This window comes from Prionailurus bengalensis, chromosome A1, assembly GCF_016509475.1.
Source record: "Prionailurus bengalensis isolate Pbe53 chromosome A1, Fcat_Pben_1.1_paternal_pri, whole genome shotgun sequence".
In the NCBI taxonomy this organism is placed as follows: Eukaryota; Metazoa; Chordata; class Mammalia; order Carnivora; family Felidae; genus Prionailurus; species Prionailurus bengalensis.
Genome location: NC_057343.1, coordinates 201,225,410 through 201,247,529, shown reverse-complemented (window position 1 = coordinate 201,247,529; position 22,120 = coordinate 201,225,410). Strand labels below are relative to the sequence as shown.

General features: G+C 37.0%; 1 protein-coding gene across 1 annotated transcript in view; it reads left to right on the top strand.

Annotated features, from left to right (window-relative positions):
* Positions 1 to 22,120, top strand: part of ITGA1 (integrin subunit alpha 1) — a 159,815-nt gene that overhangs the window by 98,916 nt on the left and 38,779 nt on the right. Inside the window, exons 9-14 of the mRNA XM_043598743.1 lie at positions 3,627 to 3,792; positions 8,291 to 8,364; positions 10,867 to 11,011; positions 15,852 to 15,994; positions 18,850 to 18,993; positions 20,219 to 20,476. Of these exons, the coding sequence (XP_043454678.1) occupies positions 3,627 to 3,792; positions 8,291 to 8,364; positions 10,867 to 11,011; positions 15,852 to 15,994; positions 18,850 to 18,993; positions 20,219 to 20,476 (930 nt within the window). The remainder of the gene's footprint in view (positions 1 to 3,626; positions 3,793 to 8,290; positions 8,365 to 10,866; positions 11,012 to 15,851; positions 15,995 to 18,849; positions 18,994 to 20,218; positions 20,477 to 22,120) is intronic.

Genomic DNA, 22,120 nt, shown 5'->3' with positions numbered 1-22,120 from the left:
GTTCTCAACATTCATTTCCACTAATTCTCTTCCCCCATCAAGTAGCTAAAGTGGGGAAAAGCACAGATTTAAACTATTTCTGTTGTTTGCATTTGCTTTTCAGCCAAGTAGACAGGTACTGAATTTTTGTGTTCGGGTACAATTTTGCAAACTCCTCTTAGTGCCCTTCCTACCGAAATCTTGACAAGTAGTAAAGAGTTAAGTTCAAAAATCAAAAAGCTACCCAACTAGTCTGCTGATTTCCTTAGAGCCAGCTCTAGTATTCCTAAATTGCACACGTCTTCAAAGCAGCACAAAGTTCTTCACAGACATGAGGGCTTTATGCCTCACCCACACATTTTACAGATGAACACAGAGCCTAAGGAAGGAACAAGGAAGTGGATGAAGACCTGCATGTACAAATGCGAACTCCTCAGAACCCTTCCCGGGGATGCTGTGGGAAAGGGGTGGGGGTGTGACTCAAGCAGGAGGAAGGGGTCAAGAATGAATCTCCCAGCGCCTCTCACTAGGAGGGAAAACTCTAGAACTGCTGCATGGCCTGTCTGACTAGCTGTCACACAACTGCGTTCCTACCGTTAACATTTTAATGATTCATTTACTAATCTAAACCCTCATTCGTTTTATGATGCTAATAAACAAGTATGCTGTAGATCATAAATAGCAACACTTAAAAACAGTAATTTTAGCTCTTTTCTAACTACAAGTGAAAAGCTGTACCCTTCTTAATAAAAATATCAGTTTTTTTTTAAGTTTATTTATTTTTGAGAGAGAGAGAGAGAGAGAGAGAGAGAGAGAGAATGAGTGGAGGAGGGGCAGAGAGAAGGAGACACAGAATCAGAAGCAGGCTCCAGGCTCTGAGCTGTCAGCACAAAGCCCCATGCAGGGCTCCAACTCACAGACTGTGAGATCATGACCTGAGCCAAAGTCGACGCTTAACCGACTGAGCCACCCAGGTGCCCCCAAAATATCAGTTTTTAAATCTACCATTTTGAATCTCACATTTAAAAAAAAAATACACGCAGATGCCTAGAACAGGCAGCCAAAGGAGAGTTTGGGCAGCCGGGTGGTCAGAGGAGAGGGACAGGGGTCTGTGGCCAGAAGACCCAGTGGAGACAGAGACTGACGTCTCCACCTGTGCCTGCCCACCCACGTGTCTACGATCTGCCCAGTACGCAACGCTGAACTGTGCTTGGGGACTATTGCATATCTGTTTTCCAACAGAACTTTGAAGGCACCATGGGCTCAGTTTAATGATACCAGACAAATCTATGTCTATGATTTAAAAATCTAATGTGAAGTTAGAAAATTCTGGTATCTTCATCGTTACTTCTGGTCCCCAAGGAGCAGGATATTCTAGAAATCAAGCAATAGTACAGAGCTCAGATTCTTATCTTCATTTTTTAGATTCCACTAGCATAGAATTGAATTAATCATGATCCTTTGTTCAGGAAACCTCATCATTTGTGGAAGCATGGGCCACTTTATAGGTTTTTGTGTTTATTATTGTACCTGCATACTTATTGTAAGTATGCACTATAAACATCTATGGACCTGACCACATTCACCACCTGGGTGCCCTCCACCTGGTAACCATAGGCCCAAATCTATGCTCATCTATTTCTCTCCTTTTCTAATCTTTTGGTATCTATACATATCTAGAAGTGTTCCTTTTTTTAACTCTATAAAAAGGTGTCATGCTGCATATAGTATTTTGAAACTTTTAAAATTTAATGTTGTTAAGATTCATCCAGATTGAGGTGCCTGAGTGGCTCAGTCGGTTGAGTGTCTGACTCTTGATTTTGGCTCAAATCATGATCCCAGGGCCGTGGGATGGAGTCCTGAGTTGGGGAATGGACCTGCTTGACATTCTCGCTCTCTCACTCTCTTTCTCTCTCTCTTTCTCTCTCTTTCTCTCCCTCTGGTCCTCTCCATTCTCTCTTTCTCTCTAAAATAAAAAAGGGGCTCCTGGGTGGCTCATTCAGTTAATAATCTGACTTCAGCTCAGATCAGGATCTCACGGTTCATGGATTCAGGCCCTACATTGGGCTCTGGGCTGACAGCTCAGAGCTTGAAGCCTGCTTCAGATTCTGTGTCTTCCTCTCTGTCTGACCCTCCCCCGCTTGCACTCTGACTCTCAAAATTAATTTAATTAATTAATTAATCCATATTATTTCATGTCATTATAGTTCATTCATTTTTTTTAAAGTAATAATTACATACAGTGAAATACAAGATTTCAATGTGAAAATTATGTACAAAGTGAACAATTTGATGACTTTAGATAGTCACATACACCCATGTAACTGACACCTCGATCAAGATATATAACATTTCCATCACCCTTAGAGAGTTCCCTATATTCCTATCACGTTTAATATCCACTTCTATAGTAACCATGTTGTGACTTATATCACCATCACTTAAGTTGCCTGTTCTATTTATGTAAATGAAATCATACAGTATGTACTCTTTGTGTTTAGCTTTTCACTCAACATAATGACTACCCATGATATTTGTGCATCAGTGGTTCATGTTCTATAATACATTGTTTGAATATACCATGATTTGTTCTATACTTTATTGTTTATGGACATTTGAGTTGTTTCCAGTTTGGGTGCAATTAAAAAAAAAACGAACTTCTGATTCATGGGGCAACATGAATGACTCAAAAGCATTATGCAAAGTGAAAGAAGTCAGACACAAAAGGCTACATGCCATATATATAACTTCTTAAATATGACATTCTGGAAAAAGCAAAGCCTTAAGGACAGAAAATATATCATTGGTTGCAAGGGTCAGGCGGAGGAAGGGATTAACCACAGGGGGCATGAGGAACACTGATAGAAAAGTTCTAAATTTTGAAGTGGTAGTAACCCAACTGTGTGGACTTGTCAAAACTCAGAATTGTGTCTCTAAAAAGGGTGAGTTTTACTGTATATGAATTATATCTCAATAAAACTTACTCTAAAAAATAAAATAGATGTTTGAGAAAACCTGCTAAGACATTTAAATAATTACAGTTAACTATAACAGATAATTCTTGCCTCTCTCTCTTCTGTGTGTGTGTGTGTGTATATATATATATATATATATATATATAAACAAGATGTCCGTGTCTTGAGAATTTGGTTTTAAACAGAAATTGCCAAGTAAGATTTCTATTTAGTTCAATATCTGTTTTCAAAATATATGTGTGGGACTGGCTCTTGGTAAGAGTATCAGGAAGAACTGCCTACTCAAGATCAAGTAACTCACTTGCTAACTGCTTTTACCAGCAAATGGTGGTGGCATAGGCTGGAATAATACCAGAGACATTCAGAAACTATAACATTACTGTTGAACTGTCAGACTTTAAAGATGTAGCTGTTCATAAACAGGCATACAGTAATGGAAGAGAAGAAACATACAAGATTGTCCTTTGTAGTTTTCTCTACCAATTACAGTATGTAACAGTTAATTTTAGGAAATCTCACATTTGAAAATTATTCTTCCAAGAATGTGGAAGTACATAAAATTTCATTATATTAAAGTACTATACACTCTCTTGTTTGTTGACAAAACGCTTGAGATCCTTAATTAATATACAGAATTTAAAATATAACCTTGCCATTTTTGTCATGTCTTAGATTCTTGGGAGCTATAACAGAGGAAATTTAAGCACTGAAAAGTTTGTGGAAGAAATAAAATCAATTGCAAGCGAACCCACTGAAAAGCATTTCTTCAATGTCTCTGATGAATTAGCTCTAGTCACTATTGTTGAAGCTCTCGGAGAAAGAATATTCGCCCTGGAAGGTATGACTATTTCTCAGACTCCCGCATGTTTTCTCTACAATTCAATTTAATGTAATGGCCTTTTGGTGTTTATTTCTTCTACACAGCTAATGCATTTTTACTGTGTACAATAACCAGCATGGAACAATGCCCTTTTCTGTAAATCTGTCACCAAGATGGCTGTCTCACATAGCCCTGTGTCTGTTGGCATCTCTCTTTGTAAGGACATGGCAGGGCTAATGTGAGGGCTGAAAGAAGGCAATGATCAGTGTAGACTCACAAGAACAAAAATGTGCCTATGTGTTTTAGTCCTTTTCTGTGACACGGGTTTAGAAAATGGAGGACCTAGCTCAAGTTTTCTTTTTTAATTTGTTTTTTTTATTTTGGGCTTCTATAGAACTGTCCTTATTTGCAATAACTTTATTGTTCATTTATTTTCTCCCGTTTTGCTTCTTGCCCATTTTAAAGGTCTTTATGGAACTCTGCCTTAACTCCCATGGCAGTAAAACATTGGTTCACTATACTTGTCTAAGTCATATTACTTTTTTGTGGATTTCTTTTTTTGGATGTTGCAATGGCGATTGGCTACTGAAGAAAATAAATCATGGCATTCCTTCCCCTGCCTTAGGTGGAAGAGGTCAAGTATCAAATTCTTTTGGAACTGGCCCTTGCCTGACCAAAAAAAGAAAAAAAAAGTTTTTGGAATTGTTATGCCAGGCAAACTGAAAAAAGCCTCCTCCTTCATATTCTCTGTTAACTGGAGACTAAGAGAACGTGCATCTTTCCCTCAACCTAGGATGAGAAACCTCCAGAGAGTTCTGTTTTTATGCCCTTATCTGAATCCAATGGACTCTGTCCTTGTGAGGACACACTGAAGAACTATTGTTTTGTATCTTAAACATAGAAATTCATGAGCACTTTCTCAGTCACCCTGATGTGACCTGATAATGAGAAACATGACCTGATACTGGGAAACAGAGAAATAAAATGAGAAAGAGAGATAACTGAAACAAGGTGGACCATTTTGAGCATCAAGTGACCAGGAAAATGCAGAAAAGTGACCAACAGACAGAATATTCAAATGTATAGAAAGGAAGGAAAATGTTTTAGAGTAATGACTTTCAAGCTTTATATGACAGTGACCCATGATAATAAATACACTTTTCCTTGTGACTAAAGGGGAGCAAAATAGGCCATCCCAAAATATGTTGCTTTGGCATGTAGATTATTTTGAGCTGAAGGCAATCAAGTTCCAGCCCATTCAGGAAGAACTTTTACCTCTCCCTTAACAACCTAAAAGAATTCACATAGGTGGCCTGGTCCAGAATAAAAGGTATAACCAGAGAGAACTTTTTAAAGACCTATCTGCATAGCAGGGCAAACTTCTACTTGCCAAACATCTGTTCTTCTTATATACTGTGAACTGTGCTCCTCCCTTCGAAGCCCCAGGCCCCTACCCCATTCTGTAGGTCAGGATGGCATCATGTAAGTCTCCGCCACCCCCACTTGCCCTTCAGTCTCATAGTTTGGGGGTTCCCATATGAAATTAAATTTTCCTCTAAAAATTAAATTGACTAATTTTTTAGCTCAATTTAATGATTAAACCAGCCACAGAATCTAGAAGAGAAGAAGGGAAAATTTTTCCACTTCTGCATGACCCAGTGCACATACATGTATACATATAAAAATAAAACAACCTTTAACAGAATAACCCTTATTATATGCAAAGCACTCTGATAGGTTCTAGTTTTCATTTTCTCTTCTCTTTTAATTAAAAAAATGCTGGTGGTGACTCACCCAGCCGATTTCATGACTGGATCACGACTAGTAAGTAGGAGATTTGGGTTAGATTTGATGAACAGCTACAGCCCATGCAGACTTCATTTCTCCTCCCTTCTGCCCTGGCTGCTTTTCCCCTGTGCCTTTAGAAACAGAACTCTTGAATTACTTATCTGTCTGAAGTCACAGCTGCTTCTGAAGAACTTGGCTGTCCTGCATTCTGTGCACAAGTCAGTTTTAAGTGGCTTTGGTCTCACAGCAGCTCCCAGTGGCATTTACTAATAGGCCAGACCATAAGCTTCGCTGGCCTTAAGGAAGGAAATATATAAAGTTTTCCAAGTCATTGTGCACTTTTAATTTTTAATAATTGTAATAAGTTTTAAGATGTGATATAAACAATCTGTAAAGACCATTTAAATGAAAAATTACTTAGTTACATTAATAGTTAAGTACAATACTGTCTCATTTTTAAACTCATCTTAAGTAAGCAAGTAAGTATAACCTGGTAGGACTTCTATAAATGAAGTCTACCTACATCAGCTACTGGGGGAAGAAGGGCCCAATTTACCTTAAATGACATTTTTGTGTTGCTTCTAAACTAACCGTACCATGAATTAAAGGTTACATGTTGGAATGCCCGGACACTTTAAGAAGTCTGTATATTTAAAAGCAAAATTATCTGGGGGGTATCTGTGCGGGTCAGTCAGTTAAGCCTCTGACTCTTGATTTCAATTCAGGTCATGATGTCACATTCATGAGATTGAACCTGCATTGGGTTCTGCACTAGGCGTGGAGCCTGCTTAAGATTCTCTCTCCCTCTACCCATCCTCCACTCACATGCACATGCTCGTGCTGTCTCTCTTTCTCTCTCAAAATAAATAAATAAATAAAACTAAATACATAAATTGAATTTTTTAAAAAATGTCCTCAGATTAAAATGTCTACCACATCTTTACTGATATACTTTCAGGGCTAATCAAATGCAGTGTTTTGACTGATTTTCTTCATAACTGGGATCAGAAAGGATTTCATTTCCTTGTTAATTGGGAAGTGTCCATTTCCTATCAACATTTATCTTGAGATGGTAAAGAGCAGCAATTTTGAAATTCCTCCTTGCCAACGACAGTGCCACCTAGTGAAGAGAACAGGTCACCAACTTGCCCAATGAACTCAGAAAGGTTCCATGTCTTCCTTTCCCAGCACGTGGGAGAAATGCTAAAATGCCTAACCTGCACAGTGGGAGAGTGGTTATGTCAGTACTTATGAACAGTTCGGGGAGGAGTTGACAGCAAGAAGTTCAGGGATGCTCAAGGGGCTATTACCATGATGATGATTCAGCAGGAGGATTGTCACAAAACTCCCTTCTCTCTATCCTCAGCTATAAGCAGAACAGCAGCAGGAGAAGGTACTGGAAGCATGCAGGTATTCACTGCTGTGCTCTTGCAATGGTCTTGCACAGATAAATAAGAAGGCACCATAAAGTACTGTGGACTTAAAATAAATAAATAAATAAATAAATAAATAAATAAATAAATATTTATTTATTTATTTAAAATAAATAAATCAGATTTAAAATAAAGTTAAAGTGCACCTCTGTCATTTAAATTAGGGGATAATTCATACATGAGATTAAAATGATGTATTGGAATTCTTGATTGATATCCCCATTTAACCTAGTCCTATAAAAAAGCAATCACTGATGTATTTGTTAACAAATTTATGCCAGGAAATAACTAGTAAATAATTTTGATTTCACAAATTTAATTATTCTCATGCCTCAATGAGAAGGCAGACTGACTTTCTTAAAATTATGCACTATTTTTAACTTATTTTCAAAGCCAAATAAATCAGTAACTCCCCACTGAAAGCAAATGAATCAACATTCCCTCGATCCCCTTAGGAGGTTGTGGCTTTGGGTCGGTAAATATTTTGAGAGTAGCATATTTTTCCATGGAATGCTCTGGACTATCTCTGTATTTCAGTAAAGAGCTTAAATACCTAATGCTTGCTCCTGAACCTTTTACATAGCATTAACAAAAAAAGAAAGAAAGAAAGAAAGAAAGAAAGAAAGAAAGAAAGAAAGAAAGAAAGAAAAAGGGCACAGATTCTTTAAAAAATATGTGATTGAATGGTATGTGGCCAAAAACCCATCAAAAAGTCGCCTTCGAATTTGTGAGTGATACCTACCACCAGAAATTAGAGAAAACACAATCCCAGAACCCCTACAGTCTTTATCACATAATGGAATTCCAAGAGGATCTGTACCTGGAAATGCAAGTGGACCTGGTAGAGTCAAGAGACTTCTTTAAATATGTGAATAAAGATGTTTTAGCCCTGTAACATATCGGGTAAGTTTAGGCTAATGTCTGAACAGGATTCCCACAATGTGAGAAGAAGAAAGAGGTTTTCAACTTCAGTACTTTTGAATTTAACCACATGGATCCAAAGTGCCATACCATCCACAAGTATGCTAGAGTATAGGAAGAGAAGCATGAATGGAGATTTCTCAACTTCTCCAGCAAGGGTGGGGAAGCCAATGGTCAAGAATCTAGCCACGGCCCTTCTGCTAACCTTCTCTGTCCTTTACCCAGCCCTACATAGGAATTTGGGGTTGAGAAATGTGTGGCTGAACATACCCAAAAGATGTTGGAAATTCTGGTTGGTAAAGAGCCCAGTCTGTAATTTGTTTCTGTCTTCTCCAAATCAAGTGTGCTAAAAGTCATTTATTTTTCTGTTATAGCTACAGCTGACCAGTCAGCAGCTTCATTTGAAATGGAAATGTCTCAGACTGGCTTCAGTGCTCATTATTCACAGGTATATTGACCACTTGGTAGAAAATGAAATATTTTTTTTAAGGTTTCTGCTCCCAAAAACAATGCCCAGGCATCACCATTATAAGTGCAACTAGCAGTTCATGGCTTGCCCAGTTATTCAGACTGTGATGATGTTTCTTTTTTTTTTTTTTATGAAATTTATTGACAAATTGGTTTCCATACAACACCCAGTGCTCATCCCAAAAGGTGCCCTCCTCAATACCCATCACCCACCCTCTCCTCCCTCCCACCCCCCATCAACCCTCAGTTTGTTCTCAGTTTTTAACAGTCTCTTATGCTTTGGCTCTCTCCCCTTCTAACCTCTTTTTTTTTTTTTTTCCTTCCCCTCCCCCATGGGTTCCTGTGAAGTTTCTCAGGATCCACATAAGAGTGAAACCATATGGTATCTGTCTTTCTCTGTATGGCTTATTTCACGTAACATCACACTCTCCAGTTCCATCCACGTTGCTACAAAAGGCCATATTTCATTTTTTCTCATTGCCACGTAATATTCCATTGTGTATATAAACCACAATTTCTTTATCCATTCATCAGTTGATGGATATTTAGGCTCTTTCCATAATTTGGCTATTGTTGAGAGTGCTGCTATGAACATTGGGGTACAAGTGGCCCTATGCATCAGTACTCCTGTATCCCTTGGATAAATTCCTAGCAGTGCTATTGCTGGGTCATAGGGTAGGTCTATTTTTAATTTTCTGAGGAACCTCCACACTGCTTTCCAGAGCGGCTGCACCAATTTGCATTCCCACCAACAGTGCAAGAGGGTTCCCGTTTCTCCACATCCTCGCCAGCATCTATAGTCTCCTGATTTGTTCATTTTGGCCACTCTGACTGGCGTGAGGTGATACCTGAGTGTGGTTTTGATTTGTATTTCCCTGATAAGGAGCGACGCTGAACATCTTTTCATGTGCCTGTTGGCCATCCGGATGTCTTCTTTAGAGAAGTGTCTATTCATGTTTTCTGCCCATTTCTTCACTGGGTTATTTGTTTTTCGGGTGTGGAGTTTGGTGAGCTCTTTATAGATTTTGGATACTAGCCCTTTGTCCGATATGTCATTTGCGAATATCTTTTCCCATTCCGTTGGTTGCCTTTTAGTTTTGTTGGTTGTTTCCTTTGCTGTGCAGAAGCTTTTTATCTTCATAAGGTCCCAGTAATTCACTTTTGCTTTTAATTCCCTTGCCTTTGGGGATGTGTCGAGTAAGAGATTGCTACGGCTGAGGTCAGAGAGGTCTTTTCCTGCTTTCTCCTCTAAGGTTTTGATGGTTTCCTGTCTCACATTTAGGTCCTTTATCCATTTTGAGTTTATTTTTGTGAATGGTGTGAGAAAGTGGTCTAGTTTCAACCTTCTGCATGTTGCTGTCCAGTTCTCCCAGCACCATTTGTTAAAGAGGCTGTCTTTTTTCCATTGGATGTTCTTTCCTGCTTTGTCAAAGATGAGTTGGCCATACGTTTGTGGGTCTAGTTCTGGGGTTTCTATTCTATTCCATTGGTCTATGTGTCTGTTTTGGTGCCAATACCATGCTGTCTTGATGATGACAGCTTTGTAGTAGAGGCTAAAGTCTGGGATTGTGATGCCTCCTGCTTTGGTCTTCTTCTTCAAAATTCCTTTGGCTATTCGGGGCCTTTTGTGGTTCCATATGAATTTTAGGATTGCTTGTTCTAGTTTTGAGAAGAATGCTGGTGCAATTTTGATTGGGATTGCATTGAATGTGTAGATAGCTTTGGGTAGTATTGACATTTTGACAATATTTATTTTTCCAATCCATGAGCAGGGAATGTCTTTCCATTTCTTTAAATCTTCTTCAATTTCCTTCATAAGCTTTCTATAGTTTTCAGCATACAGATCCTTTACATCTTTGGTTAGATTTATTCCTAGGTATTTTATGCTTCTTGGTGCAATTGTGAATGGGATCAGTTTCTTTATTTGTCTTTCTGTTGCTTCATTGTGATGATGTTTCTAATTGAAATAGGAAAATGGCATTTCACAAGCATATTAAGAAAACATGTTATATCCCACAGTTCACTATATCATACTAATAATTGTGAATCAAACATTTTGAGGTCTGCCTTATGTAATTGTACATCTGGCTAAATGAAATACTTAATTTAAAATGGTTGCTAATGATATGAATTGTATCTTTTTCTCAATCTCATTGTATTTAAAGATCTTATTAGAATACCATATTCAAGACCTGGGATTCTTGACACCCAGAATTAAACAGAAAGACAAGATTAGGAAATATATCATTTGTAGCTGATGAAAAAAAAATGCATCTGAGTCCCTGCAAAGGAATATTGACATTTCAGTGGGCAATTGTACTGTATAACCGAGAGCAAGTTACTCTACCAGGTTACCATAGTATTACTGTGAGGATTCTAAGTTAATATATGTAAAGCACTTTGAATAGAATCTATCATATTGTTAATGCTGTGTTCTTGCTACTTTGTTGAATGTCATTTGTTTTCTCTATTTGGATATAAGGACTGGGTCATGCTTGGAGCAGTAGGAGCCTATGATTGGAATGGAACAGTCGTCATGCAGAAGGCTAATCGAATCATAATCCCTCAAAACACAACCTTTAATGTTGAGTCTACCAAAAAGAATGAACCTCTTGCTTCTTATTTAGGTAAAGTTTAGATGTAATTGATAGAAAATTATTGTCGTTTATTTTTGGTTTTGTTTTTATTTTTAGCATTATTTGCTTATATTTACATAGGTTTACTTATAACCATGTGAAGACTGATAACTTCCAAGAGCTAGACATTTTTTAGGAGCCCTGAAAGTTCCCAAGCAGCCTTAATTTCTGAGCAATCTTAGAACATGGAGATCACACTTTCTCAGAAGGGCTCCCTAGTGCAGGAATGATTTAGGCTGATATGTGCACTTTTTGAAGTCTCCCTGTGTCTGGTATTCTCATTAACTTCAAGAAGAGCTTTGCACCTGGTGGACAGGAAATGATGGTAAAAAGAGAAACCTTGACACAGCTAATATCCTGCAGATCAGACTCCCATATTTTCTAAAACATCCTATATCATTTCTTTCTATGAGTCCTAATTTTGGAAAATAAAATTTTAATTTGTCTTGTCATATAGCTTCTTCTTTAATAGTTCTATTCACAACCAGACAAATATTGAACTTAAGCCCAGTGACGTAATGTCATCTTATTTTTCAAAGACTTTTCTGGAATGAGGAGGTATGTGTCTGTTATCACCTTATTCTCCATCTGTACTGAGCTGCCTAGGGGATACCAGGGAAGTGTTCTATCACTAAATGATCCCAGTAAACAATTAGGGCCTAGGATGAAAAGAACCCTCAGAATATGGTTTCCCAACACTTTACTCACTCAACAAATGTTTGAGGGACACCTGTTTTGCCCCAGGTATTTTCTTGGTGCTGGAGGTGCAGCGGTTAAGGAAACAAATACTTTTCAGTGTTCATATTTTAGTATGTTAGCATTCCTCTCTGGGATCTTTCTGTCCTGGAGGCAAGTCTTTTTCTCTCTATCCAGATTCTTTCTATTTTATGAGAAAGGTAGGAGGTCTTTACTGGTAGGTCCATACATTTCCTTATTCAAAGACACATCTCAAAACTGTAGAGGCAGGTAGGACTTAAAAATGAAAGGCCTGAGGGATTTAGATAATTAAAACTACAGTGGTAAGCAGTACATACAATGTGAGTGTTAAACCCCTTAACACATGCTGAACTGCATTCATGAAAGTCTAGTTTATTTCTCGTAAAATTCCTATTACATTCTGTCCCGGTCAGAGAGCAGCTAGAGCATTCCATTGTTCTAAACATCACACATTACAAAAGAAAATGCTAAACTAGGATGTGCCAATAAAAGATTATCTAAAGGATACTGATCTAGAAAAAATTCCTTTCTTTCCTTCCCCAATGTCTGCAAAATTTGAAGAAATTGATGGTTAGGAAACAAAATATACACTGCATATCTTTTAAATATTTGGAGGATTGTGCTGTAACACAAAGAGGGTGGGCCTAAAATTCATATGCATTAAAAGAAATCTTAGCATATGGTTAATATCCAATTTTCCAAATTAAGATATTAAGGAATTGAAAAATGATGTCACAGCTACCTATGACATACCTGAAACTAGAATCTAGGTATCGTGATTCTATTCCAGTGTTCATTTCAAAATTAACAACATTTAAAAAACTAAAGATACAGCATGAAGTCCACAAATCTTAAGTTCACACATTTTAATAATACTGTAGTATTTTTTTATATTCTGACTTCTTGTTATGTGATGAAATTCCTTAAAACCAAGTAGTCTTAGGAAGCCTAAATCCATTATCCCCCAAAAGCTTGGATTCATGGTGCTTAAAGCAGACTTGGAGAATTCAAGACTTAAAGATATCACTGGAGCAAGACAAAATTAAGAGAACCTTCATTCCTGACCACAGTATTTATAACATATGATTCCTTTCTTCCCAAAAAAGGAAATTTGGGGGTACGTTGTCTACAATGTACTAAGATGATGTTTTTATATTTTAGAATTCATTTCATTAGATTAATCACAAGTTAGCACATAAGATATTTTGCCAATATAACATTTAAGATATATAAAATTTATTTTAAAATAGAAAAGCACCCAGAAAGGGGATAGGGGAGAAAAATAGCTTTGTACCCCAAATATTAATCTAAATCTGAAATGAGAATTTCAAAATGTCTGCCTGTGTGGATTACGAATTATGAAGTGTTTGAAGGTGCCTGGGTGGCTCAGTAACTTAAGAGTCAGACTCTTCATTTCATCTCAGTTCATGATCTCAGGATTTGTTAGATCAAGCCCCAAGTCAGGCTCTTTGCTGACAGCACACCTATAGTCTGCTTGGGATTCTCTCACCCTCTTTCTCTGCCCCTCACCCACTCACACACTCTCTCTCCCTCTCCAAAACTAAATAAATAAACATTTTTTTTAAAGAAAAATAAAAAGAGCTTGAATGTGTTAGTCAGAAACCTATGTGCATTGTAAGTCATTAGGCAATGGAAAATCTTATGGAGAAAACAAAAAAATCTCATACTAATAATGACCAGAAAGAAGTAGGAACAGAAGTTGTCGAACCTCTCAGGATATAGTCACTCATCCAGGAACTGCTTTAGGCCAGTATGCACTTAGCAAGCGTTTTTGATGGTGAGAATACAGTCGAAGTTCCCTGCCTCCTCCACCTACAGTCTTCCCACTTCTAATCATGCCAGACAAATTCAAAAAAAATGTAAAGATGTGAGGCAAACAAACACATGACATCAAAGCAGAGCATACCTGTTTCCCATTACCTCGCTAGGTCCTAGCACTTTTCCCAGGAAGTGAATTGTGAAAGCTGACAGGATTTATTCTTTATAAATCCATGCAGCAGGCTATGCCATGAATTTTCCTTTCTCTTCAATTCTTTTTTTCTTTCAGAAAACAACATTAAACTTAGATGTGTATAATTATTTTCCTTTCATGAAAACTAGACTTTATTTACATGGCCTCCTTTTTTTCTCCCTCTTTATTGTCTTTGGATTCCTCAGCTTCCACCCAGTAACTACCTGACCAGTAGGTACTGTCTCTGGGAAGATTTCAGCTAATAGTTTTAGTTATGAAGTTATCAAAACTAACTAAATTATCACACAACTCCAAACCTCAAACATAATTTTTAATTTTTTTAAAGGTTCTTTTATTAGTTTGCATTCATAGCTCTGTAAGGTAAAAAAAAAAAAAATAAAGTGTACTAACTCTCTTAGGCCAATCCTTGCTTAATATTTCTTAGTAGAATGACATGAAATAAAACAGCCTTTGCTTTGCACATTCTTCTTTTTTATTTTATTTATATATAAACATGACCTTAAAGTTTTTATTTTTTAAGCAATATTGTGGTTAGTAACAGAAGAATTATGACACATTAATTGTTTGAAAAAGAACAGTCTACAATTTATTATGTATAATTTTTTTAGAAGCTCAAAGAAAGATGAAGAAATGAGAATGGGAGAAAATATGCCTGAAGGAAAATATGCCTGAGGAATTGTGTTCCTTTTGCACTTGTAAGATTAAACATATTTTAGTACAAAAACCTCTGATCCTCCTCAAAAGTTCTGCAAGAAAGTGAAACTACTGCCTTGCAGGAAAACACTTGGAAAATAAATTATCAATGTAATCTTTTTTCTTAGTAAGAAATGTGGTTCTGTGGTGGCCTTTGGAAAAATAATCTGCCCTCTGATCCACTGATGGACAGATCTGGTTATAAGAACACTTCTTCCTTCTGTAAAGTTGAAATCAGCACAGGAGAATTGTTATTCACTGATTTAGCACTGTTCCCTACAAGCACAAGGAATAAATCTAACTCTTCACTCAAAAATTAACAATAGTCTACCTTTAAGACACAAAAAAAATGTAATGGGCAAGAAAACCCAATTAAAAAAGAGGAATGTCGAAGCTCACTTTTTAAATTTAAATTCCAGTTAGCTAACAAACAGTGTAATTTTAGTTTCAGGTGTACAATATAGTGATTCCACACTTTCCTACAGCACCTGGTCCTCATCACAACAACTGCCGTCCTTAATCCCCATCACCTGTGTAACCCACCCACCCTACACCTCTTTGTAATCAAACAGATACAAATTAAAATCACAGTGAAGTATTATTGTTAGATTATGCTTAATATCTATTAGAACATCCACAAATTTGAATAATAGTAATGATACCCAATGTTTGGGAGAGTTTGATGAAACTAGTCTGTCCTTTGGCTGTGCGTGGAATAAATTAGTACAAATGTTCTGGAAACAATTTGCCAAACACTGAAAGAACTGAAAATTTGATCCAGTAATCTATTCCTTGAAATTTATCATCAAAGAAAATCCAAAAGAAGTAAAAATGTTAAGTGTTCAAGGATGTCTTTGCAGGCTTAAGTATAATATCAGAAAATTAAAAACCACCTAAAAATTCTACTACTCTATTGGGGAATGGTCCTGCGGTAGAAACGCAATGCCTTTATGCCTTAACTAGGAGTGATAAACTTCAGTTACTTCACATTACTGCCTAAAAATCTACAGCAATAATGCAGAAAAGGCTTACATTTGCTATGATTCCCCTATATAAAATGTTTAATTTCTGTAGCACAGACATATCTGTCCAGATGAAGCACAAATGATTTATTACAAAGTGGTGAATTGAGTTTATGAAGGTTTTTTTTTTATTTTCTTCTTCTGTCACGATTGTTATATCATTTGTGCCTTTAAACAATGAAAACCTGAGGTGGGGGGTGGACAAAGCAGTTGCTGTAGATAATCAGAGAGCATGCTAAAAGCTTCTACCAAGACAAACTTACCTGCCTTAAAAAAAATATTAAAAAAAAAAAGAGAGAAGTCTGTAAAAATACACAAATGATCCTCCCAGCCCTTTAAAGTGGATCTTAATTTATTCTGTGTAGACATTAAGGAGTCAGTATATCTGGCATCTCTCTTTTGTTAGGTTACACAGTGAACTCCGCCACGGTTTCGGGAGATGTGCTCTACATTGCCGGACAGCCACGGTACAATCACACGGGCCAGGTTGTCATCTACAGGATGGAAGATGGAGACATCAGGATTCTCCAGACACTCAGTGGAGAGCAGGTAAGCTTGAAAAATTATTGTTCTAATCCATTTACACTATGTAAATTTAAATTACCCATCTATTGTCCTAAACTTCAAAAACTCCTGTCATATTCAACATCAAACTTAAACAGGGCCCCGTGTTGGGTTCCTTGTAGGAATGTAAAATATCTGCATATTTGGCTTCCGGAACATTTCAGTTGCACGGAAATGGAGGTAAAACATAGAGATGATGCTGTAGATACAAATGGATAGATATATACATACAGGAAAAAAGTTCTAAAACATTAAGAAGCATGAAAATGCCCGTGGCACAGACAGTACATCTTAAAGATGGAAAGGTTGTTTTACTCTAGGATTGGTGCCAGAAATCTTAATACCAGGTAACATTTGTGCTTGTCTAGAGGGAAAGGTAGACCGTAGATAGGTAGAAAGAGCAGAAGAGCCAGTTAAAAAGATAATATGGACCCTGATTGTTGAGGTTCTGAATGGCAAACTAAAGAATTTGGATTTTCTCCTGGAGGTAGTGGAAAGTGATAACATGTAAAATCAAAATCTTCTCGTTAGATGATATTAAATACCAAAAGTAGTTTAAGAAGTTATTCACACAATATGCAAACATAAATATGTGCAAATATTGTTAAACTAAAAGAAACATCTACGCTGTTGGTTATTATTGCACAGCAATCACTTGGGCTTCGCTAAGTATCCCAGCTTACTAGACGCCCCGGCCACCCTCCTGCCATCACCAACCACTCCAAAAGGCAGGGCAGTGTGAGCCTGCCTCTCCTGCAGGCATGCTCATAGCTGCCCAGCCTAGCAGAACCGCTTCGGTGTGAGGAGACAGACATGTCAGGCAGGCGCAGAGCTACCCTCTCTTTATAGGAGCCAATATCTTTTATAACAACACCATAGATACAGCTTCCAGGGCCCCTGCTGAGGGCACGTAGTTGTGATAGTCACTGCATCCTGGGAAGCCCATCAGGTATTTATAGTTCCCCACAACCTAAATGCGGCATCCCCGATCAGAGATTATTTTTACCACACTCAGGATTGCTTAATAATATAATTGAAATCCTTTCCCCATCAGATGTCTGGGGGAGCAGAGAGTAAACCAAAAGTCAGAATCTCATATCTAGATTCATATATATATATATATATATATATGTCTTGTTAAAGGGTTTTATTAGCACTTTGCCCACATTTGTAATCAGAAAATGCATCAACAATAAAAACAAGGCTATTATTGTCTCTCAAGGATAAGGTGAGGAGAGCCTAAAATGATGTATCACCAATAAAAATGGAAAAGGAAGGACTAGAGTAGACACAAATGAGGAGGAACTGACAGGACTCTAAAATGACGCATGATGTATGACATCGTACGTCTGATATTAGTCTATTAATGGTTTACGAGACAGGAAGTGAAGAATTGCTTGTGAAAGTCACAAATGATTTGTATTATGAATGGTTTAAGTTTCAAGCCTGGGAATCTGGGAGAAAGGTGGCACCATGATTAGAATGTCAGCAACTCAAGTGGTTTAGGTATGTTTTTAATGGTATTTGGTTTTACATGTTTCCTGTAACAGTGAGCACAAATTCAAATGATTATGGGTGCCAGGAAGGTAAAGTAAATAAATAAAGCTATTGCACAGAGGACAACAGGAAATGGTGGGAACCATGGCCTGGACAGTTCCTGAGCCATCTAAACATTTAGTTCCCACTCAGCTCCAGACGGCTATCGCCCTGTGGGAATAAAGGCCCAAGGTTGCCAGATCTTACAGCATTTTATTTATGTTTGTAATTATTCAACTTAAAAAAAAAAACCTTTTAAGCCCTTCACAACCTATGAGAAAAGGACATTCAAAAGTCAATGTCTAGCAGTTCTCTAAGTGTCTACCAATGTCTGGGAATGTAGCACTGGAGCCTTGAGAAGGAAGATAGAAAGAAATTTGCAATTTTCAGTAATGGAAGTGTTTGGAAGGATTGGCCATCTAGGATAAGAGATGGCAGGGTGAGTGGTGGGGGTGGGGGAGGAATGCAGGTCATAGCTTTTGGGAAGCCAAAATCTAGGGCATGGGAGGAGGAAAAGGAGCCAGCAAAGATGAAAACAAAGGGTGGCCTATGATACAGTGGAAGAATCAAGAGACCAAAATTAAAATCATAGAAGCCAAGACAGGAAGTTTCAGTAAGAGAATTATCAAGAGCATCAAATATTAAACCCAGGTCAATATTTGGGAAGGTTATTGCATTTAGATAATGAAGTGTAAGTCTCCTGCATTTCCCTAAAATACATCCGTATCTTTAAAAGATGGTCCCTCTGCAATCCTTTTATATTTCTCTATCTTCCACAAGTGCTAGGACAAGACTTAGCCATTTTGTCGAATAAACAACTTTCTAAATCTACAAGGTGAAATGCTACATCAGTGTTCCAAGACAAATCAGTTCTTCATACTGTATATTATTCACATTTTCATATTACTGTAAATAAACATATTGAAGCCATCCCAGAATGCCTTTTATTGTTTTTCTCATTTTATTTTCTTTAACAAATTATGGTAGCATTACTGATCTTTTCTGCTTTTTGGAGAAGAAAGAGTGTTTAGGATGAAATCTAAAGGAAGCCATTTCTCTTACTCTCAAGCTGCAGAATCTATGACGGCTGCTCATCCTCAGGGATGGGTCTATTTATTAGCCTCCCACAAGAACCAATAAAGAGCTTCCAGGTAGAATCTGTTTCTGTATTTTATTTCTATTTCTATATATATCTGAATTTCAAATACTCTTCTAGATTACTATAAGTAAAAGAAATGCAGCCTTTAGCTCTCTTGAGAATTTCTGATGTTCATCACACTATTTTGTTTTGTTTTGTACCTTAGATTGGTTCCTACTTTGGCAGTGTTTTAACCACACTTGACGTTGATAAAGATTCTAATACTGACATTCTTCTGGTTGGGGCTCCCATGTACATGGGAACAGAGAAAGAGGAACAAGGAAAAGTGTATGTGTATGCCCTGAATCAGGTAATGATCACTCTGCATTTGGTAGAAATTCGTGAATATCTCTTCCTTTTTTTCAATTTCAAATAAATAATGCAGTTCTAATTTTGTACTCACTTTGGAAAAAGGAGCAAAGAATCTTTCAGGGCCCCTTTACCGTCACCAACTCCTCCATTTCTAAATGAATATTTTACAGTTCTAATAAAGTAGTTCAAACCATTGGATGCTTTCTGCTTGGAAATGTGAACTATCCTTTTTTAGCAGAATATATAGAGATAAATATAAATCTCACTAAACTGCTAAATAAACTCACAGGGCAACCATTCAAGGCTCTGGCCTGGAGGTGTTGGGAACACTAGCAGTTTAAACTGCATTAGCTGTCCAAAAAAGCTGGGGAAGCAGAGAGACTGTGGAGTAGTGAATTTTAAGGCAGTGACATCAGACAGTTACAGTAAACTACTTTGGTCTTTGGAATACTTCATTGGGCTGGAGTGAGGTTTTGTTTTCCACTCCTGACTTTCGACATCATTTGTAGATGCAATAATTCTTGATGTCTTTGTTAGAAGGGTTTTTGCTTTTTACAGCAAATTCAGTACTTATCTCTTTAGCTTTTTAAATTCTTAGAGTCTCTCCATATTAATTATTTTAATTCATAAATTGTATACCTTTCTTCCTATCATTTTGTATCATTCCTCCCATCAATTTCTTTGGCCCTTGCTGTTTTTCCTTGTTTTCCTAGAAAGTGTGTTCCTGTCCATCATTACTAGTACTTTCTGACCTTTACTGAGTTGGGGGGGGGGGGGGGGCATGGGGGTTGCCCTAGATAGCATTGGGAAAAGCTTACTTTTTGAATAGAGTAAATTTTCTCTTTACCCTGTGGAGGAGACTGTATAGAGACATTTCAAAGAAGCAAATATTGGATGAAGAAAGGATAGCAACCTGAACTGAGGGTTTAAAAATTCAGTTATTTGGTTTTAAAAGCATGCTGTGAGTTATATAGTCACTTGATTGCATTAAAAAGATAATACATTAAAATGCTCAATATGTCTTCTTCCCCACACTTCTACAATCTGTTCTTTAAAATCTTTAACTTTGCTCTCAGATAACCACAATTTTTAAGAAATTTTACAAACTTTACTGTTGATGTACAAATGGTTTTTAATAGCTCTGATTTAGTACGTACTTAAAAATTTCACTGTGCTGTCGTAACGATAGAAATTCATAAGTATCCTGTTTATCTTTCTTCCAGACAAGGTTTGAATATCAAATGAGCCTGGAACCCATTAAGCAGACTTGTTGTTCATCTCTGAAGCACAATTCATGCACAAAAGAAAACAAAAATGAGCCGTGTGGGGCTCGTTTTGGAACAGCTATTGCTGCTGTGAGAGACCTCAATCTTGATGGATTTGATGACATTGTGATAGGAGCTCCCCTGGAAGATGATCATGGGGGAGCCGTGTACATTTATCATGGGAGTGGCAAGACTATAAGGCAAGAGTATGCACAAGTAAGAAGTTCAGCCTACTATTCCCACCCTTAAACATTAAGCGGGTTCAATGCTAGGCTTGCTTCTTGTCTTGCTTCATGAGTTATTTATATTTTTTTTCTTCTGACTCTATTGGAAAACTAGATTTAATTTCCCTCTAAGTTTTCTTTATAGAAGCATTTTTTTGTATTTTATCCTCTTTTCTAGTTTTTTCTGCTTTTTCTTTTGCCATGGCTCCATGATCTGAGCTTTCAAAATGGTAAAAAACAAAAGAATACTTTATGATGACACTATTTAACATTTACAATGTGCCTGATCCTAAACAGAGGTTATCACTTTCTTTTTATTTATTTTTTAAAAGCTTATTTATTTATTTTGAGAGAGAGAGAGAGAGCAAGCAGGTGAGGGGCAGAGAGCGAGGGAGAGAGAGGGAATCTCAAGCAGACTCTGTGCTGTCAACATGGTGCCCAACACGAGGCTTAAACCCATGAACCGTGAGATAACGACCCGAGCCAAAATCAAGAGTTGGATGCCCAACCGACTGAGCCACTGAGGCACCCCAGAGGATACCACTTTCTAAATAAAAGAACAATAATGATATAATTTAGCCAATAAAGAAGATGAGATTATTGTATTTATATTCAGTATCCATGCTGTTGTAATGAAATTGGATTACATTTATATTTATGAATTAAATTAGTATATTTTCATCAAATGAATTTGTGTTCCTGAAGGTTTATAATTTCCTCACAAGTAATCCCTCCTGGAAAAAAATCTGAATAACTAAGCTTAACCTACAGGCAATTTTCTGTTGTTCTTGTTTAAATTTATTGTCAGTTAATGATTCTAATCCATAAATGTAATTTTTTCCTACATGAGCAAAATACAAGTTTACAGAAGAGTTTAAAGGAATTCTTCTAATGTAATTGTCTGATTTTTAAGTAACCATGGTAGTTAGGCATTGAACTACTTATATAACATGAAAAGAAAATTGGGTCATCAATTATTTCTTTTTATATTTGACTGTTCTCTCCATACTGTAGTCAAGAGAATTCTCAAAATCCATTCATGTATTGGGAAGTTGTACTTAATTTTTCATAAAGCCATAATGACATTAATGAAACAATAAAGTAAAGGGCATGTTTCAGTAACAACACTTCCATCCATTCAGTAAATTATTTGTTTCTTTCAAAGCAAATATTTCATGGTATTACTTAACTGAAAACAGACAATATGAACCACGGGAATGTGACGCAATTAGGAATTGCAGGAAGGAGTTTCTTTCTTGTGTTCTACCACTTTATTCCTTCACTACTAATCCTGAAAATTCAGTGGAATGGCATTTGCAGTAGAAACAAGAGGATATTTAAATCACTAATAATAGGAATAGACTGTCATAAGAAATTTATTTTGTAAAATGGTGGCTGACTCAAGATGCAGCTTTAAATAACCACAAGAAAGAATATTAGAGTTGATTTTGCTTAATTATTGGAAAAACGCTTTCCCAAGGATAAGTGAGGATATGCTCACCTGTTTCCATGGTAACCAGAGGTGCTGCTTGTGTGGGGAATAATCCAGAATCAAACTGAATGAACTCCTCCAGAACCAATGAGGCTGATATCTCCTGATTTGTTTGCTGAAAACATAAGGAAATATTTCCCAATG